Genomic DNA, 24,044 nt, shown 5'->3' with positions numbered 1-24,044 from the left:
AGCATAAGCTCCGCCCTCTGCTGGCGGAGGAGAGAACTGCAGCAACTGAATGGGGGATTTGTTACACACCCGTTTTCCGTAAAGCCACGCCCCCTGCGCTGGGATTGGTTAGTTGTTCAAACTCAGCGCGTGAGAACATCCTCTAATGTTCAACTCTAGTCAATCATAGCGTGGAAAGCCGGACTCTCCAAACCAATCACAGCGCAAGGGGGCGGTGCTTGCACGAAAACGGGTGTGAAACAAAACGCCGTGCGCGCTTAATCCAGTTTGGAGCGCTCCGCTGAAGATGCCACTTGTGGAAATGTGACAGTGCGCTGGCGCTGCAGCGCTGCAGACTGCTTCAACAGCTTCCTCTACCTCAAGCAGTGCTAGAAGCGAACTCCTGGAGGATTGTGGAGGTGCAAAAAGAAAGCTTTAGTCCAAGGATGTGATGGTTCAGAGTGGATGCGGATTGGCTGAGAAAACAGACCCAATGCGAGCCCAGAGGAGATCTGCTGAGGAACTCAGCTTGGGACAGGGAGACCAGACGGGCTTGGACACGATGATCCTGCCCGTCCACTGCACGGAGCCAGAGCAGTAGAACTTTTTCTTTCCTTTATGGAGTGTTAAAAATGACCTTTTTTAAGTTGGTGAACGAGAGCAAAGATGCCCTGTCCTCCAGTGAAGTTGAAGCCTTCAATGAGACTTTGGACGTGGAGCCTTTGGTCAACAATAACAGCACCAGCAAAAGCTCCAACGTGACCTGCACTGCCATTCTCTTGGAGCCCCAGGTGGTGGCTGTAGGGGTCCTCTTGGCCATCTTCATCTCTGTGGCCATTGTGGGCAACATTCTGGTCATTTTATCGGTGCTCTGCAACAGGCACTTGCGGACGGTCACCAACTTCTTCATTGTGAACCTGGCCATCGCTGACCTCCTGCTGGGGGTTGTTGTGCTGCCCTTCAGTGCCTCGCTGGAGGTGCTGGGCTGCTGGGTGTTCGGCCGGGTGTTCTGCAACATCTGGGCGGCGGTAGACGTCCTGTGCTGCACAGCCTCCATCCTCAGCCTGTGCATCATCTCTGTGGACAGGTATGTTGGGGTCAAATACTGCCTGCGCTACCCCACCATCATGACGGAGAGGAAGGCAGGCGTCATCCTGGTGGTCATCTGGGTGGCGTCCGCCGTCATCTCCATAGGACCTCTCCTGGGCTGGAAAGAGCCCCCGCCAGCTGACGAAAGTGTCTGCAGCATCACGGAGGAACCAGGCTATGCCCTGTTCTCCTCGCTCTTCTCCTTCTACCTGCCGCTGTCCGTCATCCTGGTCATGTATTTCCGGGTGTACGTGGTGGCCCGGAGGACCAGCAGGAGCCTGGAGGCCGGCGTCAAACGTGAGAGGGGGACCTCCACGGATGTGATTCTGCGCATCCATTGCAGGAGCCTTCCTGAGGAGGCTCTGGAGCACAGCCGCAGCCGGGGCAGGGGCCAGCCTTTCCGCAGCTCACTGTCCGTGCGACTCATGAAGTTCTCCAGAGAGAAGAAGGCGGCCAAAACCCTGGCTATCGTGGTTGGGATGTTCGTGGTGTGCTGGCTGCCCTTCTTCTTTGTGCTGCCCTTGGGTACGTGCTGGGCTTCTCTAATGGTTTGCCTTTACTGGGTGTTGATCAGGGTGGGCATTTGGCAAATATAAGAGCAAGCACCTGCATGCAGGCTTAAAGGGGTCATTTGGACTTAACCAGATCTACTATGATCTCCTGGAAGCAAATGTAGACATGTTGGGGGTCTAAAATTAGTTTCTTTAGTTGGAGCTATAAGGAAAATGTCCGGAACTGCCAAGACAGGAAGCTCATTCCCACCAATTTAATATATATATATATATATATATACATATGTTTTAGTATATTATGTGCATATGTCTATTTGTATAGATAACAGTGCATGTACACAAGTCTATTTGAGATTACCTCATAACACAAAGCAGTTTCAGGGAAAGTGTGTGTTGATTTAGGGCTGCAGTTCGTGTAATGCTACCTTCATTAGCATTGTAGCTTCATTAAAAAAATCTCTTGGCTGATTGGATACATTTGGGGGATTTTGAACTATAGCTTTAATGCTTCTAATGTGGTTTTGCAGCATAATACAGGGGTAAGGTGTACATATGCACGTATCTTCTCTAAGGTCTTGAGAAACCCCAGTATTGCTTTTCAATCTTTCCTGCAAAAAACAAACAACACAATTATGCTACTACAATCTTAAAAAAATGCACTACAAAGAGTTCTTGATCGATGCCTTAGAAGAAACATCCCAGCTAGACGAGAACGTTGTAGGAACGTTCAACAATGTAACAATTTAAAAGGTTCCAGGAAGGTTAGTTTGTAACGTTACAGAAAGTTTTTACATTGATTTCTATTAAAAGTCAAGAAAGTTTTCTTCCCCTTTTCCCTTTAGATAGTGTGTGTGGGTGACAGCGATTATTTCAAACCATATATGTCTGTGTATTTGTAAATGTGTCCCATATTTGAAAATTGCTGTCTCATACATAGAATTCAATATGTGGCAAATATATGTAGGATATAAAGGAATATCTTACATTCTGAAAATGAACATGAAACATCTCAGCTAGACGAGAACGTTGTAGGAACGTTCAACAATGTAACAATTTAAAAGGTTCCAGGAAGGTTAGTTTGTAACATTACAGAAATAATCACCCAACATTCCCAGTATGAAAACATATGAAGTAACTTTCCCAATGCAAATAATACAATAAATAAAATACAGTAGATTGTCACGATACTTAATATTTAATGAATGTGTCATAAAATGTTTTCCAAAACTTTATAATTGGAGCATTTATTTAAACATAGAATTTAAAATCTTCTAAATGTACACTGATAATAATAAAGTGTAAATAATAAACTTCTATTATTTTTTGACATATGCCTACTAAACGTGAAAAAGGCCACATTTAACTGTGAGCATAAACAAAGAAACATCAAAAAAGTAGGAACATCCAAAAACTTAACAGATTGACCATTCTCATAAGTGAAACCAGTTCTACTAACCAAAAACATTTCTAGACGGGGTTTTCTGGTTCCATAAAGATCCACAGCTGCAAAGAGATGTAAGTGTTAAGAACCTTTGAATCGGTAAAGAACCTTTACACAACCTTCTTTCCACCTTTACACCAGATTCTTCACACATACATCTGTCTTACAGAACTGTAAAGTGTAAGTGGTTCCTTTATGGCATCACTCAACAAACCCTTTGTAGCAGCTTTATTTTTAAGAGTGTGGTATGATTTAATTATAATAATTTGTGTTTTATTGTATATAGCTTTATACGGTGAAGTTGTATATATGCACACCTGATCACAGCGTTGAGGTTTTCCTGAAGAAGCTGGTGTAGCTATGCGTTTCAGTGGAAATGTGCTTAATTGCACGGATGTGTCCACAGTAATGTCTAGGTGAGCTACTGAGAGAAAGACAGATGCTCTGTGTTAGAACTAATGGCTGAGATGTACGTCCATGTGGATTAGTGTGTGTGTGTGTCTGAGAGGGTGATAGTTTGTGGCGGCTGCCCATATGGAAATATAAAATATACATATATATGCACACATAAAGAAGAAATTATTGGGTATATATTTATATATTAAAAATATATATGTAATTATGTAATTTAAAAAATATATTTATTTATTTATTTATTTATTGGACACGTATGATATATAGATTATACATAAATTGGTAGATATAGCACATATGTACATATATGTAAGTATGAATTGTGCATAACGTAAATGAAATGTACATAAACGTAATACATACCATCACTGTCATGCAAAAATCTTGTGTTCTCAGTTTATTTATGGTCTTTTTTCACTTTTGGACGTAATGTGAATCTGGCACTTGTTCTTTACATTATGTCAGTGATTGAAATGTCCTGATAAATGGACCAAAAGAAATGCTCTAAAATTACTTAGAATAAAGTTTTTACATTGATTTCTATTGAAAGTCAAGAAAGTTTTTTTTCCCCTTTTCCCTTTAGATAGTGTGTGTGGGTGACAGCGATAATTTTAAACCATATATGTCTGTGTATTTGTAGATGTGTCCCATATTTGTAAATTGCTGTTTCATACGTAGATTTCAATATGTGGCAAATATATGTAGGATATAAACGAATATCTTACATTCTGAAAATGAACATATATATATATATATATATATATATATATATATATATATATATATATATATATATCATGTCTTCTATCAGACTATCTTTTAGAATGAAGGTGTGGGCAGTTTATTCAGTCCTACATGGTTACAGTGTTCAGTCTGATTTTCTAGAGGAAGATCCAGCCCTCTAGGTGTAGAGTACAGATTCCCAGTGTTGGAATAGCACCTACAGTGTTAGGATTAGCACCAGTACTGTTGAATTAACACCTACATTGTTAACTGAAGTCTTGCGAGACACATATGAACACTGTGTGAATATAATGTGAATTCAGCAATGGAGATTTGACTGATAGACTTTTCTGATACAGCTAAGCCTGGCTACAGATCTAGCACTACTAACATGTACAGTCTAGAACACTGGTTCCAAACCGTACACACGGACTGCTTTCTGAGATTTACTGACTGCTTTACTGAATCTCTAACAGACCCCTACTCACTATATAGACCATTAAGTAGCTTAACACTTAAATAGTGTTTTTTCAATTATTTGTAAAATGAATTATAGAGTGACCTAGAAGAACCATAGACAACCCTTTTTGGTCCCTTAAAAAATGTGAAGGTTGAAGAACGTCCGAAAGGTTTAAAGAACCTTTACAAGGTTTTTCACTTTTACAAATATGATTCTTTATGGAACCAAAAGTAGCTCTTGGTGTAGTTAAAAAGCTCTAAAATGGTCCATTTTGAGTTTCCACTCTTGTTCTTCTTTAGCTTGTAGTATTTTACAGCTTTTTACCCATGTAATTATCTATATTTAATTTGGCCCTAGGCAAAAAAACAAAAAACAAAAAACTGTGAAGCAGATTTACATTGGCTTTCAAGTTGATATGCTTATTTTGTAATGGCTCTTTCTTTTGACAGTCATGCAAGATACAAAACAAAAGCGCCCAGCTTTAGGAATAAGCGCTCTAACAGGGTCTTTATGGGCCACAACCTTCTCGCTGTTGCATGACAAAACTGTCTCCTATCAAAACTAATTACTTTATGATAGGCCAGCCCATGCTTTAGCCATCAACTCCCCCGTCACAATCCCTAAGCGATTTCTGCTTGGAGATGACATTAATTAATGGGGGTTAATGGATTTTATGCAACAGAAACAGCAAAGATCCAAAGGGAGACCAAAAGCCAGAAGTTACGATTCCAACCACATATCAATAGGCAAGGGTAAATGTAATTAAAGGACCCACATCCTGGGGAAAAGTGAAAATCCTTGACTTTTACTAAATTATGAAGAATTTAATATACTATGTAAACATTGCTAAAGTTTCAAAATGTACACTTTGACTTGAAACAGTGGTTGAACCTTTTTGGTTTATAGAGGTTCTATAGACATATACAGGAACTTTTAAATTATGCCAAGGAAACTTTTTCTAACTTTCAATGGAAGCCAATGGTAAAAGATTTTATTCCAAGTGTTTTTGGAGCATTTCTATTGGTTCGTTTATAATGGTATTTGGACACAGTGGAAAGAACAACTGCCAGATTCAAAACAACATTTTTGCATTTTAGCAATGATATGAAGAACCATTATATTACAAAAGAACCACTAATGCATTCTAATGGCTTCATATAGAATCATTTCCTTTACTAAAAATCCTTGAAGAACCATTTTTTTGAAAGATTAAAAGGGTTAACTTCCCCTGTCCATACATTCCATCTATACTCCAAAAATAAAGCTTCTACAAAAAGGTTCTTTGAGCAATACCATAGATAATCCACTTTCAGTTCCATAAATAACCTTTTTTTTCAATAGAGATGTGACCATTAAACCTTTTACATCAAGAGCAAGTGTTAGGGTCTTTTAAAGGTTGTTCACATTCACACATCTCTATGACAAACGTGGATCTTTATGAAATCAAAAATGGTTCTTCTATGGCATCGCTCAAATAACCCTTTGTAGCACCTTTATTATTAAGAGTATACTCCGTATATGGAAGCTAATGCCTAGCGAGCTGTACTGCTAAAACTACATGATGTATGACATGATGTGACCTGCTGTTTGTTGATGTAGTGAAGTGCACACTGCACAGCCAATTGCTGATGAGGCTCAAGCGTTAAACCATCCTTCCCCTGGAAAAACCAGAGAGCACCTTATGACAAACCATGTCTCCTAGTCATAGTCATGAGAAATGTCATCTGTCAAACTGAAATTCGAGATCTTTTATTATTTTATTATTATTGTATGATTTCCAGGCCTACAGCCATTCCACCTTCCCTAAGTCCATGCAATCCAGCACAGAGAGTACAGCATCAGTGAATATTGACTCAGAGGCTCTAAACCCAGCAGTAGCAGCAGTGGGCAGCAGCCTTAGTTAGTATACACACACAACAATTGCTATGTTTGTTATTGCTTGTATCTCGCTATCTAAAGGGTTTGGTCTGGCACTGTTATTGGTTATGGCTCATCCCTGCTTCTACTGCTCCAACATAAACAGAGAATTTCAAACAAACAAAACATCAGCTTTCGCTATTGCATGACATCCCCAGACTGGAAGGCTTTTGACAGTGGAGTTCTGAGCCCTCATGAGCACCACATAGTTAGTAAGCAGGCAGTTAGACAGTTGGGCCACTCAAGAGCTGTAAAATTACGCTCCATTAACAACACAGTTCTGAGTAAATGTACCTTTCCATTATGTGGCCTCACATCTGTGTGGTGCAACTGTCTAACTGCTTATTTGTCAACTCAGGAGTGACTCCTGAGTTTAAATCCCATCAACACCACAGCCCTCCATGATGTTTCTTTGAGGGAATGCCCCAGAAGAGCCATGTTTGTAATAGAGATAGTCCTTTATAACAATAATGGTTCCTTATAAAAACCAAAAGTGGTTCTTCTACGGCATTGCTAGCAAGAATTTTTATAGCACCTTAATTTTTAGATGTGCAAAAAATTGAGGGTGTGGACTCACAGTCTGAACATCTTACACAGTATTTAGTCATTTTTAGCTGGAGTTCATTTACTAATATTTTTGAGGCGTTATATATCGTTATCTGTATTGTTGACCAGTCTAAGTAAAAGTCTAAGCTAAATTGAGTTAACCACAAAAACCCCTTTTTTTTTAGTCATATAATTGAGTCATATAATTTAAAATTCAACCTGATCAAACTGGGGTAAATTCCATTTTCGTACACCTGGACGAGCCCAAAGCAAACATTCTCAGCTCCTGATAGTGAACTATGATTGATTGGCCAATAAATTCCGGCTTTTATGAAGCAAGTATCACTGGAAAAATATTTCCTTTGGAAGCAAAAAGAATTCCAGGAGGAATTCTACAAATAGTGAGAAGAAAATGCTGAAAATTCCCCTCTCACATATAAAAACGAATAGAATAATAGAAATAGACACCATAAAGGCTCAGCTTATTATATTACATTAAGACCCCTTTTAAGCTTATAATTTAATTACAGAGTTTGAGTTGCTCTTGCTTTTCACTGCACAAAACTGCTGCTATACAGAGCACACACACACACACACACACACACACACACACACACACACAAACCCCGTAATTAAGGCCATGCCTGCTGGTATTCTGCTCACATTCTCTGAGAGGAAGGAGGGCTTTTAGCTGATAGCATCTTCTGGCGAGGCTTGACTAAGCAGTGCCAGTACAAAGCCCACTTTAATGCTGATCTGAGAGCAGTCTGGCCAGTTCCCTTCAAACGCTAACAGTTGGTATTTTGGTGGCGGAAGCTGGGCTGAGACTACTTGGGAGGCTGATAATCTGCCAGAGAACCCCCCCTGACCTCCCTCGTATTACGCTCCACTGCCCTAATTGTGCCCTTAATTGAGTTGAAGGGGGTGGTTTCCTTTAGCAGTGTTTGGCAACATGTGCACAGCCACCAGGATGCAGCCAGGAGATGAGATGGCTCTTGTCCACACGTAACACAGAGAAATGCAGACTTATGAGGACTTTGTAGAAAGAAGCAGTTAAGGAAGCCTAAACAAGAAGATCAAGGTGTTTTTGTGTTTTCCAAGTGTCTGAAGGTTATGAAACTTCCCATAACTATGCAAATTTGTCTTCAAACACCAGCACCGGACGCTATTCGCACGTCTGTAGGAGACAGATGGTGAGGGATAACGGGGTGGTTATAAAGGCCCAATATCTAAGTTTGTCAAAATACCAGAAGTTTGATTGTAGCTGATTTGTACAGCATAGAGAATTGAAAGTATTGAAAGTAGAGTAGTAGTACTGAAACAATGTGACCATTTTATTTGACCATTTCTTTACAACGTTATTAGATATAAACAAACATACATTTTTCACTTTTATATACTTGAATATTTTTAGATACTTGGACAGCTTTTTGAATAACAGGGCAGATCAGATGTTATTTATGTATCATAAGTCAGCCTATTTAATAATATATAACAAATAATCATATTATTTAATTCTAGAAATATTTATTAATATGTTTATGTACAATAATTGGCACTTTTTGGCACTTAAAACATAAATATCAGTTGATCCAAACCCTTTTTATTACAAGCACATACAGCAATTTGATGTATGTCAATGTATACAATTCTAATATAGGGCATACATTTGAATACATCTCAAACAAATTAGGATATATATAAAATATAGAATATACATGTAGCAAGAAATCAACATACACAAACATAAGTGTAACATATTTACCAGTTGTTCCTGTCATGTTCTTAACTATCCAACTTTGACATTACAAAAGAAGAAAATATTTTGACACAAGTGCCACATTAATGCCAGAGTCAAATGATCCCAAAAGGTGCAAAAAGCACAAATGGAAATGGTTTTTGCAGAAGGTATCACACATCACAGATTGTGGAGCTTGGAGGCGAACGTAAATGCAGGTCATTCATTCAACAGAAAACAACACAGAATGAACAAAACACTAGCTAAATCACCAGAAAACCAAACTACAGTAGAAACACACAGATAGGAACAAAATAGCTAAGATAACAAAAGGAGCAGACAGAGACTAAACAGGGCAAGCAACCAAACCATAAACCATAAACACACATCATGTACAGGACCAAACCAGGAACACAGAACGTGCTAACGTGCACATGTCAGGGCAAAACAGAGACATGGACCAGGAAAGAAAACGCAAGGGCCAGACAATGACATATGTTACATATTACATGAATTATAGTAGTTATAGTGAAAAAAAAAAAAAAAAAAAAAAAAAAAAAAAAAAATATATATATATATATATATATATATATATAAACTATACTATATATATACTATAATTCATATTTATGTATATATGTATAAGTCTACAAATCAAAATATATGTATGATCTACATGCATATATGTTCACTTTTTGATTCTTACATATAAGATATATTGTGTATATATTTTCTAAATATATGTCTAATCTAAAATATGTGCCTGATGGTTTCCCACTTTGCTCACAACCAGCACCCAACACTGTAAACCTACACTCTTCACACGGTTCAAGCTGTCTACAGCCATTTTGTCTTTTCAATGGCTGTGAAAAATGCTATATTATATATTTTAGAAATTACATGCATTGTTTTGTTGGAGCTTGAGCTTTGTTTTTTTCTTACTTCCAACGCCGCCTCAGAAAAGATGCTTTAATGATGCAGCTTTTAAAGATTTGTTTTTCTCCAGCAGATGCCCAAGGTCATTTAAAAACCTGCCCGTGTAATAAGGGAGGTCTTCTTCATGCGTCTAGAGAATTAACACTTTCTTACTAGTCTTCTATAAGCAGAAGGAAGACAAACAAGATCAGAACAGAAGAAACCCTGGAGCTCTTCATGAGTTTTAACAATGTAAGCAGCTCAGTAGCACCCAAGATCAACCCCTTCATGTTTAATGCATGCGAGGGACCCAGTAATTACATGGGATATAAACAGTTGCAATACTAAAGGGACGTATTTAAAGACTAGTCAGTCTCAGCCTTGTTAAATTGGTCATTGATTTACTGTCTTGCCAAAATGAACATTTAGCAGATAGTGCTATTAGCAGCAACAACAAAAGCGTGGTGACATTTAAAATGGTGCCATTTAATTGCAGTTATTTCTCACTCATAGTTCATTGAACAAGCAGAGATTCTAACTTTTCTATTGATACCACATTTGTGTTTATATATAGAAGCCCTAAAAAATCTGCCATTTCTTGACATCACTACAGGCTTAAATGTGTTGATAAAGCAATAGAACATGAGAGGGAGTGTATTATCATAAAATAACTGTTCGGGTGTGATGTATTTCAGCACAGCCAGACTGATATTGTACAATAACGCACATCGTGCATCTCGAGTGTTCTGTTGCTTCAGTAATAGTTTAATAGGAAACACTAGAAATAAATACATTGTGCCATGATCAGTGCATTTAATGCATTTTAATGTGAACATTTATAGTTTTTTAACTAGAAATTGATATTTTATAGCATTAAATTAATATGAATTGATAACATATGTAGTTCATTAATAAGCAGCTTGTTGCTACGTCAAAAAAAACTCCCCTTCGCTGCACGGCTTGCAGTTACTTCTCACAATTGTTGTGTTCGTTTACTTTTTGTGAGTGTGCATTCTTGTCTTAATCCTTTTAATTTCGTCGTAGGTTGTTCCTGTTTCTTTATTTTAGGGCATTTTGCATTATGTTCTTGGTTTCTTATATGATTTAGATCAACAACGTTCAGGGGACTAAAACTAAATGCTGTATAATACAGTGCATACACTGGCTGTAAATGTAAATAACTATGTAATTATCATGTAATAATGGTGTTATAATGGATATTTGAATATAATGTCCTTAAACTTCCTGCACATGAAACAAAATCGCCAAAATCTTAATGATCTAGAACTGCAGAAGTGAGCTTTGACTGTGTTTGACCCTGCTTCATGGTTAATGTCGTATTAATGTTCTGATGCCCATTTAATACATGAAGGAAACCCTTCTGGGAATAAATGTGTTGCTGCAAAGATGGCACAGCATGCCCTGTCAAGCAGAGCAGCCTGGGATACCATATCGACTTTCTTTCTTCACTTGACTCTGAGCCCTTGTTAAAAGTGTATTGCGTGACTAATATGTTTTTATGCATTTTCCCATGCCACTTACGAATACCCTGCTCTGCGGTACAAATGATGAAAACACCATGCCAAGGAAAATAATTAAATCAGTCTGAAAAAACAACAAGGCCTGTAATATCTTAGGGGCATTTTTCTACACTGGAAGATGATTCTGGTGTGTATAACATGACCTTGTTAGTTTTTGCAGAAGAACATACAGCTTTCTATGATTGAGTCATTTACTAGCAAGCAAGCAAGGACTTTGATAAATACTATTCCTGTGGGAAGACTGGAGGTGGGGGTCATATCAGATCACGTAACCACAAATCATGTGATGGTTTGTTTCTGCTCTAGAACACCTACTGCTTCAACCTAGCTCTGTAGGCAAACGCAGTATACCCAGATAAAGTGGGTGAACTCTGTTTTCTTTGTTTCCGAAGATGTTGTCAGTGTGGCAAGCCGTCAGAACCGCCAAGGACTTCCAGGCAGGTCCCGAGACTCAGTTTGTCTGACTGTCTTTGTCATGGAAGTTTGTTTCGCTGCAGCTCCAAAGAAGTGATCTCAAATTCCCGTCCCAATAACTTACGTAACTGTTGAGAGACAACATTCGCTACACTGGATTAATATATTTAATAGAACTCAAATGAGGACACAAGGCCGTGTGTTTAACTGTAGCTGTATGTTATTCTGGTTAATGACTTATCTTTACTGTTGCAGAAAAATCTGAATCTGAAATCTTCCACACTGGGAACTGGGGAAGAAAAGCATTCTTAATTTAAGTGTAATTAATGTAACAAGGCCATTTTTATTGATCCACTTATTATAACATGGTAAAAGAAGAACATTGTTTGTTTCCCGCAAGCAGTGGTCCTTAAACCTAACCACCAGATAGATTTATATTCCAACACAGTTTGGTACTCATATTAAGAAAGTGGAAATCTAAACCAGTTTAGGAACCACTGCCCTAAAGAACCTTTCAATGGATTATTCCTTGAAGAAACCCTTTTTGAAAATCAAAAACATAAAGTAAATAACATTATTTAACCCATTAAACAGCCTATGGACCACCTTTTGTTACCAGAGAATAGCCCCACTAGTTTGTACTAAAGTCCCTGTAGTTACTGAGTTAGTGTGTAATAAGCCTTGTAGTGTTAAGGGGTTAAGTGTAAACAACTCTAAATGAGGTTCTAGAAAAAAACCTTACATTTGCACAGAAATCTAGATGCCCAAAAAGTTTGTTGGTATGAATCTTGAAAATGCAAAAAAAAAAAATAAATGGACAAGGTGGAAAAGTTTGCAGAAATGCAAAAAGGTGATGGAAAATAGTTTTTCAAATAAACGATGACGAAACAAGCAGGAAGACACATGATTCTTTTATCAGTCAGCACAAGTGGCTGGTGACCAGAGAAACGTCAGGCTCTACGGATGGTCTGATCATGATACATGGCTTTTCAAAGGCTGCATACATTCTGAAATGCTGAATCCAAAATGCGTAGGCCAGTGCTCGTCATGCCCGGTGTCTCTTATCCACAGTGACTTACAAAAGTGCTTTGCTCTCTACCCAAGAAAAGCCTCAGCTAGTTTAAATAGACTAAAAATTTAAAGATACTCTAAGCTTAGACTCTACTAAACACAAGTCTGTAAGGTGACCACTCTACTATTTGCCCAAGTATTCTCTGAAGAGGAGGGTCTTTAGTCTGGGCTTGAAGACAGTGAGTGACTCTGCTGTTCGGACACCCAGGGGAAGCTCGTTCCACCACTTTGGTGCAGGACAGTAAAAAGCCTGGACGCTTGTCTTCCGCGGATTTTGAGGGATGGCGGGTCGAGCCGAGCTGTACTTGAAGCTCGAAGGGCTCTTGGTGCGGATCGGCTTTTGACCATTGCCATCAAGTACAGAGGGCCTGGTCCGTTCTTGGCTTTGTAGGCCAGCGTCAACGTTTTGAATCTGATGCGGGCAGCAACTACAGGAAGCCAGGGAAGAGAATACAGCAGTGGAGTGACATGGCTGAGTTTAGGAATGAATTTAGGAATGTTGAAGGAACTATGCCTAGTGCTCCTAATGAAGGTAGCCTATGACTTATTAGCATTTCTTGTGGTGCCAAAATTTTGGAATTGCAAATAAACAAAACCTGGCTAATGTAGAAAAAAAACACTTTTCTTGGATTTTTCCTTTGTAAATTCGTACCTCCAAAATAAGTATACATACCAAAAATCATGTCGTCTGTCACATATACCCTAAACAGGGGGTTGTTGAAGGCTTCTTTAGCAATGGCGATGACTATAACCTTTTGAATGTTTATATCCTCTTGATGTTCTTTGCCTGGTTAAATGGTTCTTCTCTATTATGAAAAAAAAACCTCTTAAACTCATAAAAATGCTTCAATACAGCACCGAAACAGTTTGTACGGATAGCTATGTGAAACCATCTGGCCATCTAGTGTTCAGACATGCTAATAGGATGATAGTGACCCTTTGGCGGAGTAGTGGGTGACTTTATGAAGTGCTGACTGCCAACACTCTCATAACACCCAAGGCTGTTGCTCCTGAGCCCACCAGCAGACTGCTCTGTTGCAAAGAACCATTGCAGGGCCTGTATATCTCAGAGGGCTTTGTCAACAAGCTGGCATGCCAGACCATACAATGAATGTGTTTTCCCCTCTAACAGAACTCCACTGATAGAAACTGATCTTTTTAACAGCAATGGCCACACTGACCAGTTTCCATCTTTGCCTTAACATTAGTTACATGGTTCAAAACAACAGTATGGCTTATTAGCCAGACTGACCTTTGCAACCGCTGTACACTCACAAACACTCATAAATGAAGGGCTGATCAGAGCAGGGCCACAGAAAGAAAAACACCCTGCCTTCTTAAAAAAACCTTCCTAAGTCTGAAGAACATATATTGTCTAGAGCAGGTTACGTTTGAGTCACAGTACACAGGTGGGAGAGTGCAGTGTCAGGAGTCCTGAGCTCTTATCTGTGTAGTGAGGTATGGTTAACCTGGGGAATTGAACCCTAGTCTACCACAGGGAGGGTGGTTTTGTTGCCCACTAGGCTACACCAACCCAGTTAAACATAATAGGAACAATCTTCATTAAAAGTTTCTTCCTAGCATGAGTTGCAGCCATTGCTGACACATATGTGCAAAGGCACACACACACAGTTTGTGTAGTCCCTGCAGAGAAGTACTGCAAAAAGAATAGGTCTCTAGAGCAGATAAAAATCAACCTATTGGCACCATGCCTTATGCCAGGTGTGGTCTACAGGGGTATAGCATTATATCTAGAGCCCCCTAGCATTGAGACGTGGAGCAGTGAAACTGTTTTCTTGGAATAATGGCTGGCTGGTGCTCCATCCCATACTTTTGTGATGAACTGGGGAGTTGGGGAGGAGTTGGAATGATCCAACATCTAGTAAAAAGCCTTCTTCCCTGGACAGTAGAGACCGTGACTCTTTTTTAATACCTTTGACTTCGGAAGAAACAGTAAATGAGCTGGTGTCCCAAAACTTTTGCCCATATAGTGTATATTAGTGAAGTTCTAATTGAAGTGTTTCTTTAATGCTCAATACATGCAACACAACCAGTCTCATGTAAACTACTCAAATGATCAACCTCTTCATAATTGCAGAATATGAACAACCTTTCATAATTACAGAACAAACAGCCCACACCAATAAAGATGTCAGATGAAACCTTGCTCTTTAATATAATGAAGAGCTCTACAGTGCTGATAAATAATCCAGCAGTGTTGCCAAGATGGTGGCTGCATAAACTGGTTAAATCACTTTCAGTGTCTGGATCATTTCTCTGAAGTGGGATGTCTGAGGGCTTTCTAGCACTTTGTCCATTAGAGTTCACATCCACAGACGCCATCCAGGACCAGTCACCCTTAGTTTGATGGAATATGTGACTTGCAACTAGGGTTGTCACGGCACTGTATGTTTGACTTTAATAGAGAAGCCAAGTGTAATATAGTTCAAATTCAGTCATTTTCTATGTAATCCTTCAAAGAATGGCTTTGAATGACTATAAATGTATAGAACCAGCAAAAGACCTGCTGTTATTACAAGCCACGGAACTAGAGGTGGGATAAAACTGCTGGATTAAGTGAGATTCATTGGGGCAGAGGTGGCCTATGGGTTAAAGCACTGGAATATGGAGGCTTAAGGTTGTCGGTTTGATGCTCTGCCCCAGTAAATAGTTGGGTAAGTAGAAGATAAACTGATCTTCAAAAGTCAGAACATTATATATTTCCAAAATATTAAGCAGGATTAGTGAATTATTTGTATTTTGTATAATTTTAGAGAGAAAAAATAGAAATCTGCACCTTGCAAAAGTTATTTTTTAATAATTTGGAGAATTTTTTCCTGCCAATTTACCCACCCCTTCATAGTTCCCCCTAGCACTAGAAATGCTCCTAGGAGACTTGGATGGTAAGGACCTAACATATGTCTCCTCTAATACATGCTAAGCCAGCCACCTCCTTTTTTCGACAGCTAGCTAGTGATGAGGGCAGAGAGCACCATTTACTCACTCCAGCCGCTGATGGCCAAGCAGCATGGCTATGGATTCAAACTTGTGACCTAAAGTGGTTCTTCTATGGCATCACTTAAAGAACCATAAAATAATTGAGGCCTACAGACCAGAGGAAGGCCATGAGAAGAGAACAAAGTGTGTTATTAAGAAATGGCAGTTAACAGGGACGCTGGAGGTCAAGTTAAGGTCTAGAAGACCAAGAAAACTGTCAGAGAGAACGGCTGAGAATTGTTATGGCTTATTACTTCATTGGTACCAATATTACTCTACATTTTTAATAAGATCTGATAATACTGAAAGAAATAGTAGGATTGATCTGTTTTATTGAAAAGCCCCAGGCAACATTTTGTGCCATGGATCTGCTTGTGTGGAAAGATATGGCTTTGAGTGTGTGCCTTTTCCATGAACTCTGGAAGGAGCGCCTTGAAATGAAAGGGAATCTTCAGGAATGCAATAGATGTAGGCAACTGGGATGGAAGTGTTTAAATTCAACACACCCCTGCACAGCAAAAAAAAAAAAACATGACCTTTTGCTCATGTGTCTGGTGAGCTGGCAGGGTGTATACTTTGTGTGAGTCATGTGACACGGCTTGCTATTCGGACGTGAGGTCTTAGCCCCCTGACCTGTGCGCTCTACGTATACAATGAGAGGAAACAACACCTCAAGAACTTCACTTAGGCTTCTTGTTCAATTGTGTGTGTTTTAGAAAATGACACGACTGGAGCCCCTAAAGCTCTTCAAAAAGCACCGCTTTTAGATCTTCGCGCTCTGTTCTGAGATTCGGTGATGGAAGAAGTGTTTTGTAGGCCATGACCAAACATCCTGCCTGTCGGCTCTCATAAACACACCAATTACCAAAAAGGACCTTCGAAGGAACAAGCTTTCATCTCGCAGCCTCAATTACGCCCAACCGCTGCCCCCCTTGGCCAAAAGTGATAGGGCTACATCTACTGTCTTCATTAAAATGGCTTCAACCCAAGGCGCTATTCCCAGTGTAGCCTGTACTCACTCTACCAAACTGCCCTGCTAGGCTATTTATAAAGCGCTCCTCTGATAGGGAGGGACCCTGACCTCTTGTAACACCGAGAACGGCTGCATGGCGTCTAAAGGCAGGGGGGCTGACAACTGTTTAATGTGGGAGATAATGTCAGGCTCCCTTACTCCCTGCGGAAAGGGCGCAAGCCTGGGAGGGATATCTGAGAGCACCATAAGTGCACTGAACTTGAAGGCTGGCTGTGCTTTAGCAATTGAAGATATGTGTGTAAATGAGTGTCCAGTCTAGTCAAGTTAGTCCCATTGCTTAGTGACATTGAGCCATTAAGATCTTCTTAAATTAGTTCTTGAGAAAAGTCCTTTACAAAAAGTTGAATCACAAAGGCTCACATACTGTATTTACCTGCTTATTGTTGGAATTTTTATGTGTATGTGCTTCTGTGTGCAGGTGTGTCTATGTCTATCATTATATGTGGTAGTGTAATGAGCTGGGAGGTTTATAGCTTGTGGATTGGCCCTGGGGGTTATATCTTATGCTTAGTGATTCTGGTACTTATTTTTGTAGGATTTTAACCAGAGGTGTGTTTATTTTGAATGGATTCTGACAGCTTTTCCATTGAGATCACTTCAGTTGGTACTAGAAGTGTTATACTGATAAATCAAATGTGTTATATTGATAAATCAAATATTGATAAATCAAAGTATTGCGATGTTATGTTTGGCGATACTGTAGAAATTCTGAAAAAAACACAGCATTGATTTTTTAATGAATCAATGAATAATTTAGATGTACAGATTAGTGGCAGACAGTGGTTCGTTTAGTGTTGTGTTTAAACCCTGACCACTAGGTGAGTTTAAATGGAGAAAAGTATTGGGACACCTGCTCGTTTACTGTTGCTTCTCAAATCAAGAGTATTAAAAAGAGTTCATGCTGCTTTTGTTGGAGTAACTGTCTCTGCTGTCTAGGGAAGAAGGCTTTCTACCACATTTATAGGCATCACTGTGGGAATTTGATTAAATTCAGTGACAAGAGCTGCATTAGTAAAGTCAGGATATTGGATGATCACCACCCCACCTCATCCCCAACTCCCCAGTTCTGCTGCTCTATAGCTCAGTGTTTGGCGTCAATAGTTTGCTTTGTTAGCTGCTAATGTAGTCAAGCTGTTAAGTAATGTCTAGTAGACCAGATGCATATCTGTTTTCTGATACTGTATAGCTGTCCAAGTAAAATGCACAACATATGGACACATTTCAGGATTCAAGATGGCTGCTACTGTTTTGGCTATGTGATGTACTTTGGTCGGAAGTCCAATTCTATTTGAGATTACAGCTGCTTTAAGGCATGTGTCTGGTGACTTAGGCATACAGTTCACTTTATACAATTGGCTACAAGCCTTTATTATTAGTCAGCTACTTTAGTCTCATGGCCCCAGTACAAAGCTAAAAAAGCTAGCATGTCTTGGCTATTTGTGTAATTGTGTCTTCAGATCCCACTTTTCTGTTCAGATAAAAAAGTGAACTTTTCTTTCTGGCAAATATGATATGGTGTTTTTTTATGCTATGACAGTTTTTGTAAAATTTGATGAAAAAAAAATTGCAATATCACCTTGCTGACGGTATCGCAATATATTGCAATTTACTGAATCGTAACCCCCGTATCGTGGTTCTTGCCAATATACAGCCTTAATTGATACCTTTTTCCAGTGTGCGGTGATAATGGTATTTCTTGATTCCCAGTTAATAAGCTTAGCTTTTTTTTTGCAGTATCAATTAAATTCAACGCATCGCTTTATTCAGCGTGTGAGAAAAACACAGAAGTAAGGAAGTAATAAAGATAAAAGGCAGGAAATAGTAAAAGAAAGGGGGTTGAGAAGGAAAGACGTGTGATGACAGAAGTGAACGCTTGGAGAAAACATATCTACAAACTTGACACGAGTCCCTGCATTCCACTCCTCTGAAACCAGCATACTTTCAACCCCGAGCACAAGTTTATTTTTTCCCACTTTACCTCAACCATACGAGGGCCTGTAGAAACTGTAGAAAGGCCAGTTTAGAGGTTCAATGACTTCACTGGACTTGTGTGGCTAGTCCATCAAAAGCTTCACTCACTGTTTGTTTGATTTGTTGATTTTTTTTTCCTTTTTTTTTTTACAGCAGATGGTTTGTTAGGAAATCTCCCGTTCTGCTGCCCCTTTCGGCCAAAATAATCAATCTCAATGGGAATTAGTTTTGACGTGATGTGAGGTCTCAGACTATTTAAAAAATGCATATGCTCTCGCAACAGCCTGCAATGCTTCGGGCTGCACTGGCGTAAACATCATGCGAAGCAGGGACCAATCTAAAACCTACCTGCCAGGCACATAACACAGCTGTCCAGGCAAGGTAAACATTGAACACAGTCTATAAAATGAATTTCAATCAGCATAGCAATTATATAACAATTTAAACCCTTTATTGTACAATGCATGGACAAAAGTATTGGGACATCTGCTCGTTTACTGTTTCTTCCGAAATCAAGGGTATTAAAAAAAAAACAGTTTATCCTGCTTTTGTTGGATAAGCTGTCTCTACTGTCCAGGGAAGAAGGCTTTCTACTTGATTTATGGACATTGCTGTAGGAATTGGATAGAATTCAGTGTCAAGAGCAGTGTTAGTCCGGATGTTGGATGATCATCACCCCACCTCATCTTTAGCTTGTCCCAAAAGTATTGAATGGAGTGTCATTATTCCAGAGAACACAGGTCTGCTGCTCTGTAGTTCAGTATTTGGTGTCTAGAGTTTGCTTTGTTAGCTGTATAGCATAAATATGCACAAATAAAATGCACAAATATATGGATTCAAGGTGGATGTGGCTGCTACTGTAGTTATGTGATGTACTTTGGGCCAAAGACCAAGTCTATTTGACATTACAGCTCAGCCTGGTTTGAGGCATGTGTCTGGTGATTCTCAGTTCTCTTGATATAACTGGCTATAAGACTTTATTATTAGTCAGCATTATTAGTCTCATAGCCTCAATACAAGGCTAAATAAGCTAGCATGTCTTGGCTAATAATGTACACTATACAACTATTTTCTAACCTACATTTACTTGTAATTGTACTCTCTATTATGTCTTTCATGAATTAAGCAAAATGAATAAACCCATTTTAGTAGATATAATCACTAAAAATTAGATCAAATGAAATAGTAGATAAAGTTAATGGATAAAAGTATTGGAACACCTGTTCATTCATAGTTTCTTCTGAAATCAAGGCCATTATTAAAGCCTGGCATTAGGCATGCTGGCAATAGGTGGCAATTATCTGCTCCGGAGAGTCAGTACGTCTCTACGGGGACTAGACAAGTGTGTTCATTTGCCCATCAGTGTCAGCAGTGCCGGTCACTTAAAGCAGCTGAATGCATTCATTAGGAGAGGTGTCCACAAACATTTGGTATGTACATATATTGTATTTACATTACATTTAGGAGAAGTGCACTTGCTAAGATATCATTGTTTTGCAGTGCACATGTGAAATGAGAGGGGAAACTGTGTACTTTTTCATATTTTGCCTAAATAAAGTCTCTGTCTCTCTCTGTCTGCTCCCCTAGGCTCTTTTTTCCCTACTCTGAAGCCTTCGGACATGGTGTTCAAGGTAATTTTCTGGCTGGGCTATTTCAACAGCTGCATAAACCCGATCATCTACCCATGCTCCAGCAAGGAGTTCCAGCGGGCCTTTACCCGCCTGCTGCGCTGCCAGTGCCACCGGAGGCGCAGAGCTTTGCGGCGATTCTACGACCAGCGCTGGCGTACAGCCATCAAAGGCCCTGCCAGGGACTCCCGGGGTGAATACAGAGTGGGTTTACCCCTCCATGAATCCTGTGGAGGCTCCTCCGTCTTTTCATCCCGGAGCAAAGGCCGCTCGCTGCGGATCAAAAGCTGGAGCTTCTTCCCTCCACTGCAGAAGTCCTCCTTTCACCTGAAGGAGAAGATGAACAACTTGTCCAACAAAATAAAGAGCGGTGCAGGGAAGAGCTCCACGCCCGCGCTGGGCAGGACCGAGATCGATACCGTAGCTATGGGGATTTATAACGAGTGCGGCGAGCCGGGAGGCTACCAGATCTACGACCTCCCAGAATGCTACGGCCTGAAGGAGACTGATATCTAACCACAGATGGAGGGTTTAGATAACCTGCGGGTGAGCCTGAGGGTGCTCATATTGCTGCTGTCTGGCATGCACACTGCAAACAATGTTATCTCTGCAAGTGAAGGCATTGTAAATGTAGAGAATATTTGTAATATTTTTCATTATGAGGTTGTTGTAAGAATATAATAGGGTCTCTCAACATATTTCTAGGCATTTTTATGTATATAAAGAGATCTTTTGAAATGTATCAATGCATTCTGTTGAGCCGGCTTGAAGGTGGAGCTCTAACGGGTGTTATTGGAATCTTGGAATTAGTTATAATTTATTATAAAATATTCACCATGATATGCTCATGTTTTTGATTGTGCATTGTGTATGTTTAAGCAGTTCCTTCAGTGGCATTTGTGTATTTAACATCATTTGTTAATAATTCCTAAACATGTTCTCCTAAAAAGGGGTCCTTCAGGAGTTCTATTGTAAAGGCAGTGGTCATATACAGAACTATGACAACTCAAAGAACCATTTGGATAATGATAGAGTTCTTCTGGTGATTTTCTTGAGGTTTTCAGAAGAAAACTGTTCCTTGAAAGTCCCTCAAAGCACCACAGGTTCCTCAAGGATCGAATACTGTTAACACTGTAGGTAACATCACTGCTCTAGACAAGGCTCTATTATCCAATCAGGCAAGCTCACCATGCTACACCAATAAAAGCCCTTGGGCAAGACTCCGAACTCTACATTCTCCTAATTGGGCAATTTTATTTGTATAGCGCCTTTTACAACTGTTGTTGTCACAAAGCAGATTTACACAATCAGTAATTAATTAGTAAAAGACAAGAAATCAACAACATAAGAAGATATGAGCAGCCAAAGGCGACAGTGGCAATGAAAATTCCCTCAGAGCTGGAGGAAGAAACCTTAGGAGGAACCAAGACTTACAAGGGAGAACCATTTATCCTCCTTTGGTCTGAACTATTTATACATTATTGATAAAAGTCACCAAACCACCTTAACTGTTGTACTGCTCAGGTGTGCAACATATTCATAATCATAATATAATAATCATGGTGTAGTAGAACTTAATATAGTCATGGCAATGATGGTCAGAGTAATGAGAGTAATGATGGGTAATAGTGGCAATATTAAGGGCCTCAGCTACATGCCATGAAGAATGCTTCTTCTCTATGATGGGGAACATCTGGTTTATCACCAATGTCATGCAGAAACCTTGTGTCTCCAAGATGAGAACTTTTCAGGAGAAAGAAAAAAAAATGTGAAAAGATTTCATTCCAAATCATTTTGGAGCATTTCTATGGGTCATCGTAAAGTTCTGATGCAATGTGAGGAACAGCTGCCAGATTCAAATTATGTAAAAAAAAAAAAAAGATATGATAAAAATGGAGAAGCAAGGTTTTTGTGTGACAGTAATTATGTAGTTCTGTTATTTAAAATAAATACATAAATAAAAATAGAAAAATGTTTCTGCATAGAAGCAAAAAGGGTCCTATTATTGCTATTATTAGTCAGAGTGATCTGTGAGAACCAAAACATTTGAACTGAAATGAATCAAAACAAACTGAGCTTTCATGAGTCACTGAATAGTTCATTAAAAATTGATTGACACCCAAAATGATTTCACTTTCTGAAATTCTTATTTTTTTCACAAGCCAATTCTGTAAAATTCCTCTTGTTAAAATGGCTTAAATAAACTGCAATGTATATTAATATTAATACATATTCCTGCAACAATCTCATTATGAGAAGTATTGCTGCTGTTAGGCAAAAACCTCAAAAATAGCAATTTTACAGGAGAAGGAAAAAATGTTTTCTTCATTTTGAATGGAAATCAATGTAAAACGTTTATTCAGGACGTTTTGGAGCATCTCTATGGGTTCGTTCATCATGAAATTATGAAACAATGTAAAGAACAATGTATAGAGTCACATTATGTCAAAGTCAAACTGAAAACAATAAAATGCAGATACAAGGTTTTATTTTTTGCATGAGAGTGACGGTATACTGCCTATATTTAAGATGCTTTCACTTGCCAAGATATCTTCTTTCCAGTGCAGGCAGACAAAAAGTGGCCTGCTTAGAGACGGACTTCAAATGGGCAGCTTTGACAAAAGCACAATCGAGAGACAATTTCCGAAATGAAAACGAACAAGACGAGGAGCACTGTTTTGTTTTGTGTTTATTTTGTACATTTTTTTTTTTTAACCATTTCACTTCCTTTTGGAGAAGTGAACAAGGTGCAGAGGATTGTCTTTTTCCCTGTAAAGAACCCTTGACCACAACAAATGCCATCACGTGGCATCCAGACTCTTTGCTTCTGGTTAACTGTGCACTGTAAAAGTTTATGAGGCCTTTCAAAATGATCCTTTCAAACTGTCAGATTCTTTTGCAGTCAGTAGAGCAACACTGAAGAGCTCCTTCATACTCTACAGTCAATCAGTCTTACTACACTAAAGTGGAGCTCTGTGTAAAAAATGTGTAGGCTCTGGCCCTACTGGTCAAAAAAAAGGCCCAAATCTAGGGAGCAAGATTTAACTGTGATTGTACATCCAATGGACTGACAACCCAGTGGCACTGCTTACTATTTATATTGTGATTTGCCAGGACGTACTGTGGCGTTCACATGGGTAAAGTGCTGAAGGTTTAACTGAATGTTATTTAAAAGCTTTGGAGATTTTTTTTTCATGGAACACGCAAATAATATAAGCAAATCTTGCTGAAATGTCCTCATTTCAGTTGGACTCAGTTTAGACTCAAACTCAGATTGACCACTGAGAGAGTGGCGTGTGAATGCCACAGGGTTATAAGCGAGAGTCATACTTAATTAACTTTCTTCAGAGTTACTTGCGTTGTCGAGATGCTTTGGAACTGTTTGTATTTGCAAATGTGATGACGTCCATCAATGTCTGATATAAAGCGAAATAAATCAGATAAAAGTGGAGAAGTGGACATTTTGATCCTTCAGTGTCATAGTCTTGGACTTGGTGCATCTGTGCTCTGCAGTTTTATGTTTTTTCAATCCCATCAGGCCATAAAGTCTGACTACAAATACACTATACAGACAAAAGTATTGGGACACCTGCTCATTCATAGTTTCTTCATAAATCAAGGGTATTAAAAAGAGCTTATCCTGTTTTTGTTGGAG

General features: G+C 39.2%; 1 protein-coding gene across 1 annotated transcript; it reads left to right on the top strand.

The window, feature by feature from the left end:
* Positions 1-291: 291 nt before the first annotated feature.
* Positions 292-23,843, top strand: adra1d (adrenoceptor alpha 1D). Its single transcript, XM_072669697.1, has 2 exons — positions 292-1,593; positions 20,349-23,843. The coding sequence occupies exons 1-2, from the start codon at positions 612-614 to the stop codon at positions 20,903-20,905; spliced, it is 1,539 nt and encodes a 512-aa protein (XP_072525798.1). The 5' UTR covers positions 292-611; the 3' UTR covers positions 20,906-23,843.
* The last annotated feature ends 201 nt before the right edge of the window (positions 23,844-24,044 follow it).

Source organism: Salminus brasiliensis, chromosome 24 (genome assembly GCF_030463535.1).
Source record: "Salminus brasiliensis chromosome 24, fSalBra1.hap2, whole genome shotgun sequence".
Lineage (NCBI taxonomy): Eukaryota > Metazoa > Chordata > Actinopteri > Characiformes > Bryconidae > Salminus > Salminus brasiliensis.
The sequence above is the reverse complement of the archived record's forward strand: the minus strand, read 5'-3'. Positions and strand labels throughout refer to the sequence as shown.

What these genes read in the sequence shown, in the direction of transcription:
- adra1d (XM_072669697.1), top strand. Translation starts at nt 612, where the DNA reads ATGACCTTTTTTAAGTTGGTGAACGAGAGCAAAGATGCCCTGTCCTCC. An exon ending in CTTCTTTGTGCTGCCCTTGG is followed by an intron (nt 1,594 to 20,348) that starts GTACGTGCTGGG and finishes CTGCTCCCCTAG; the next exon opens with GCTCTTTTTTCCCTACTCTG.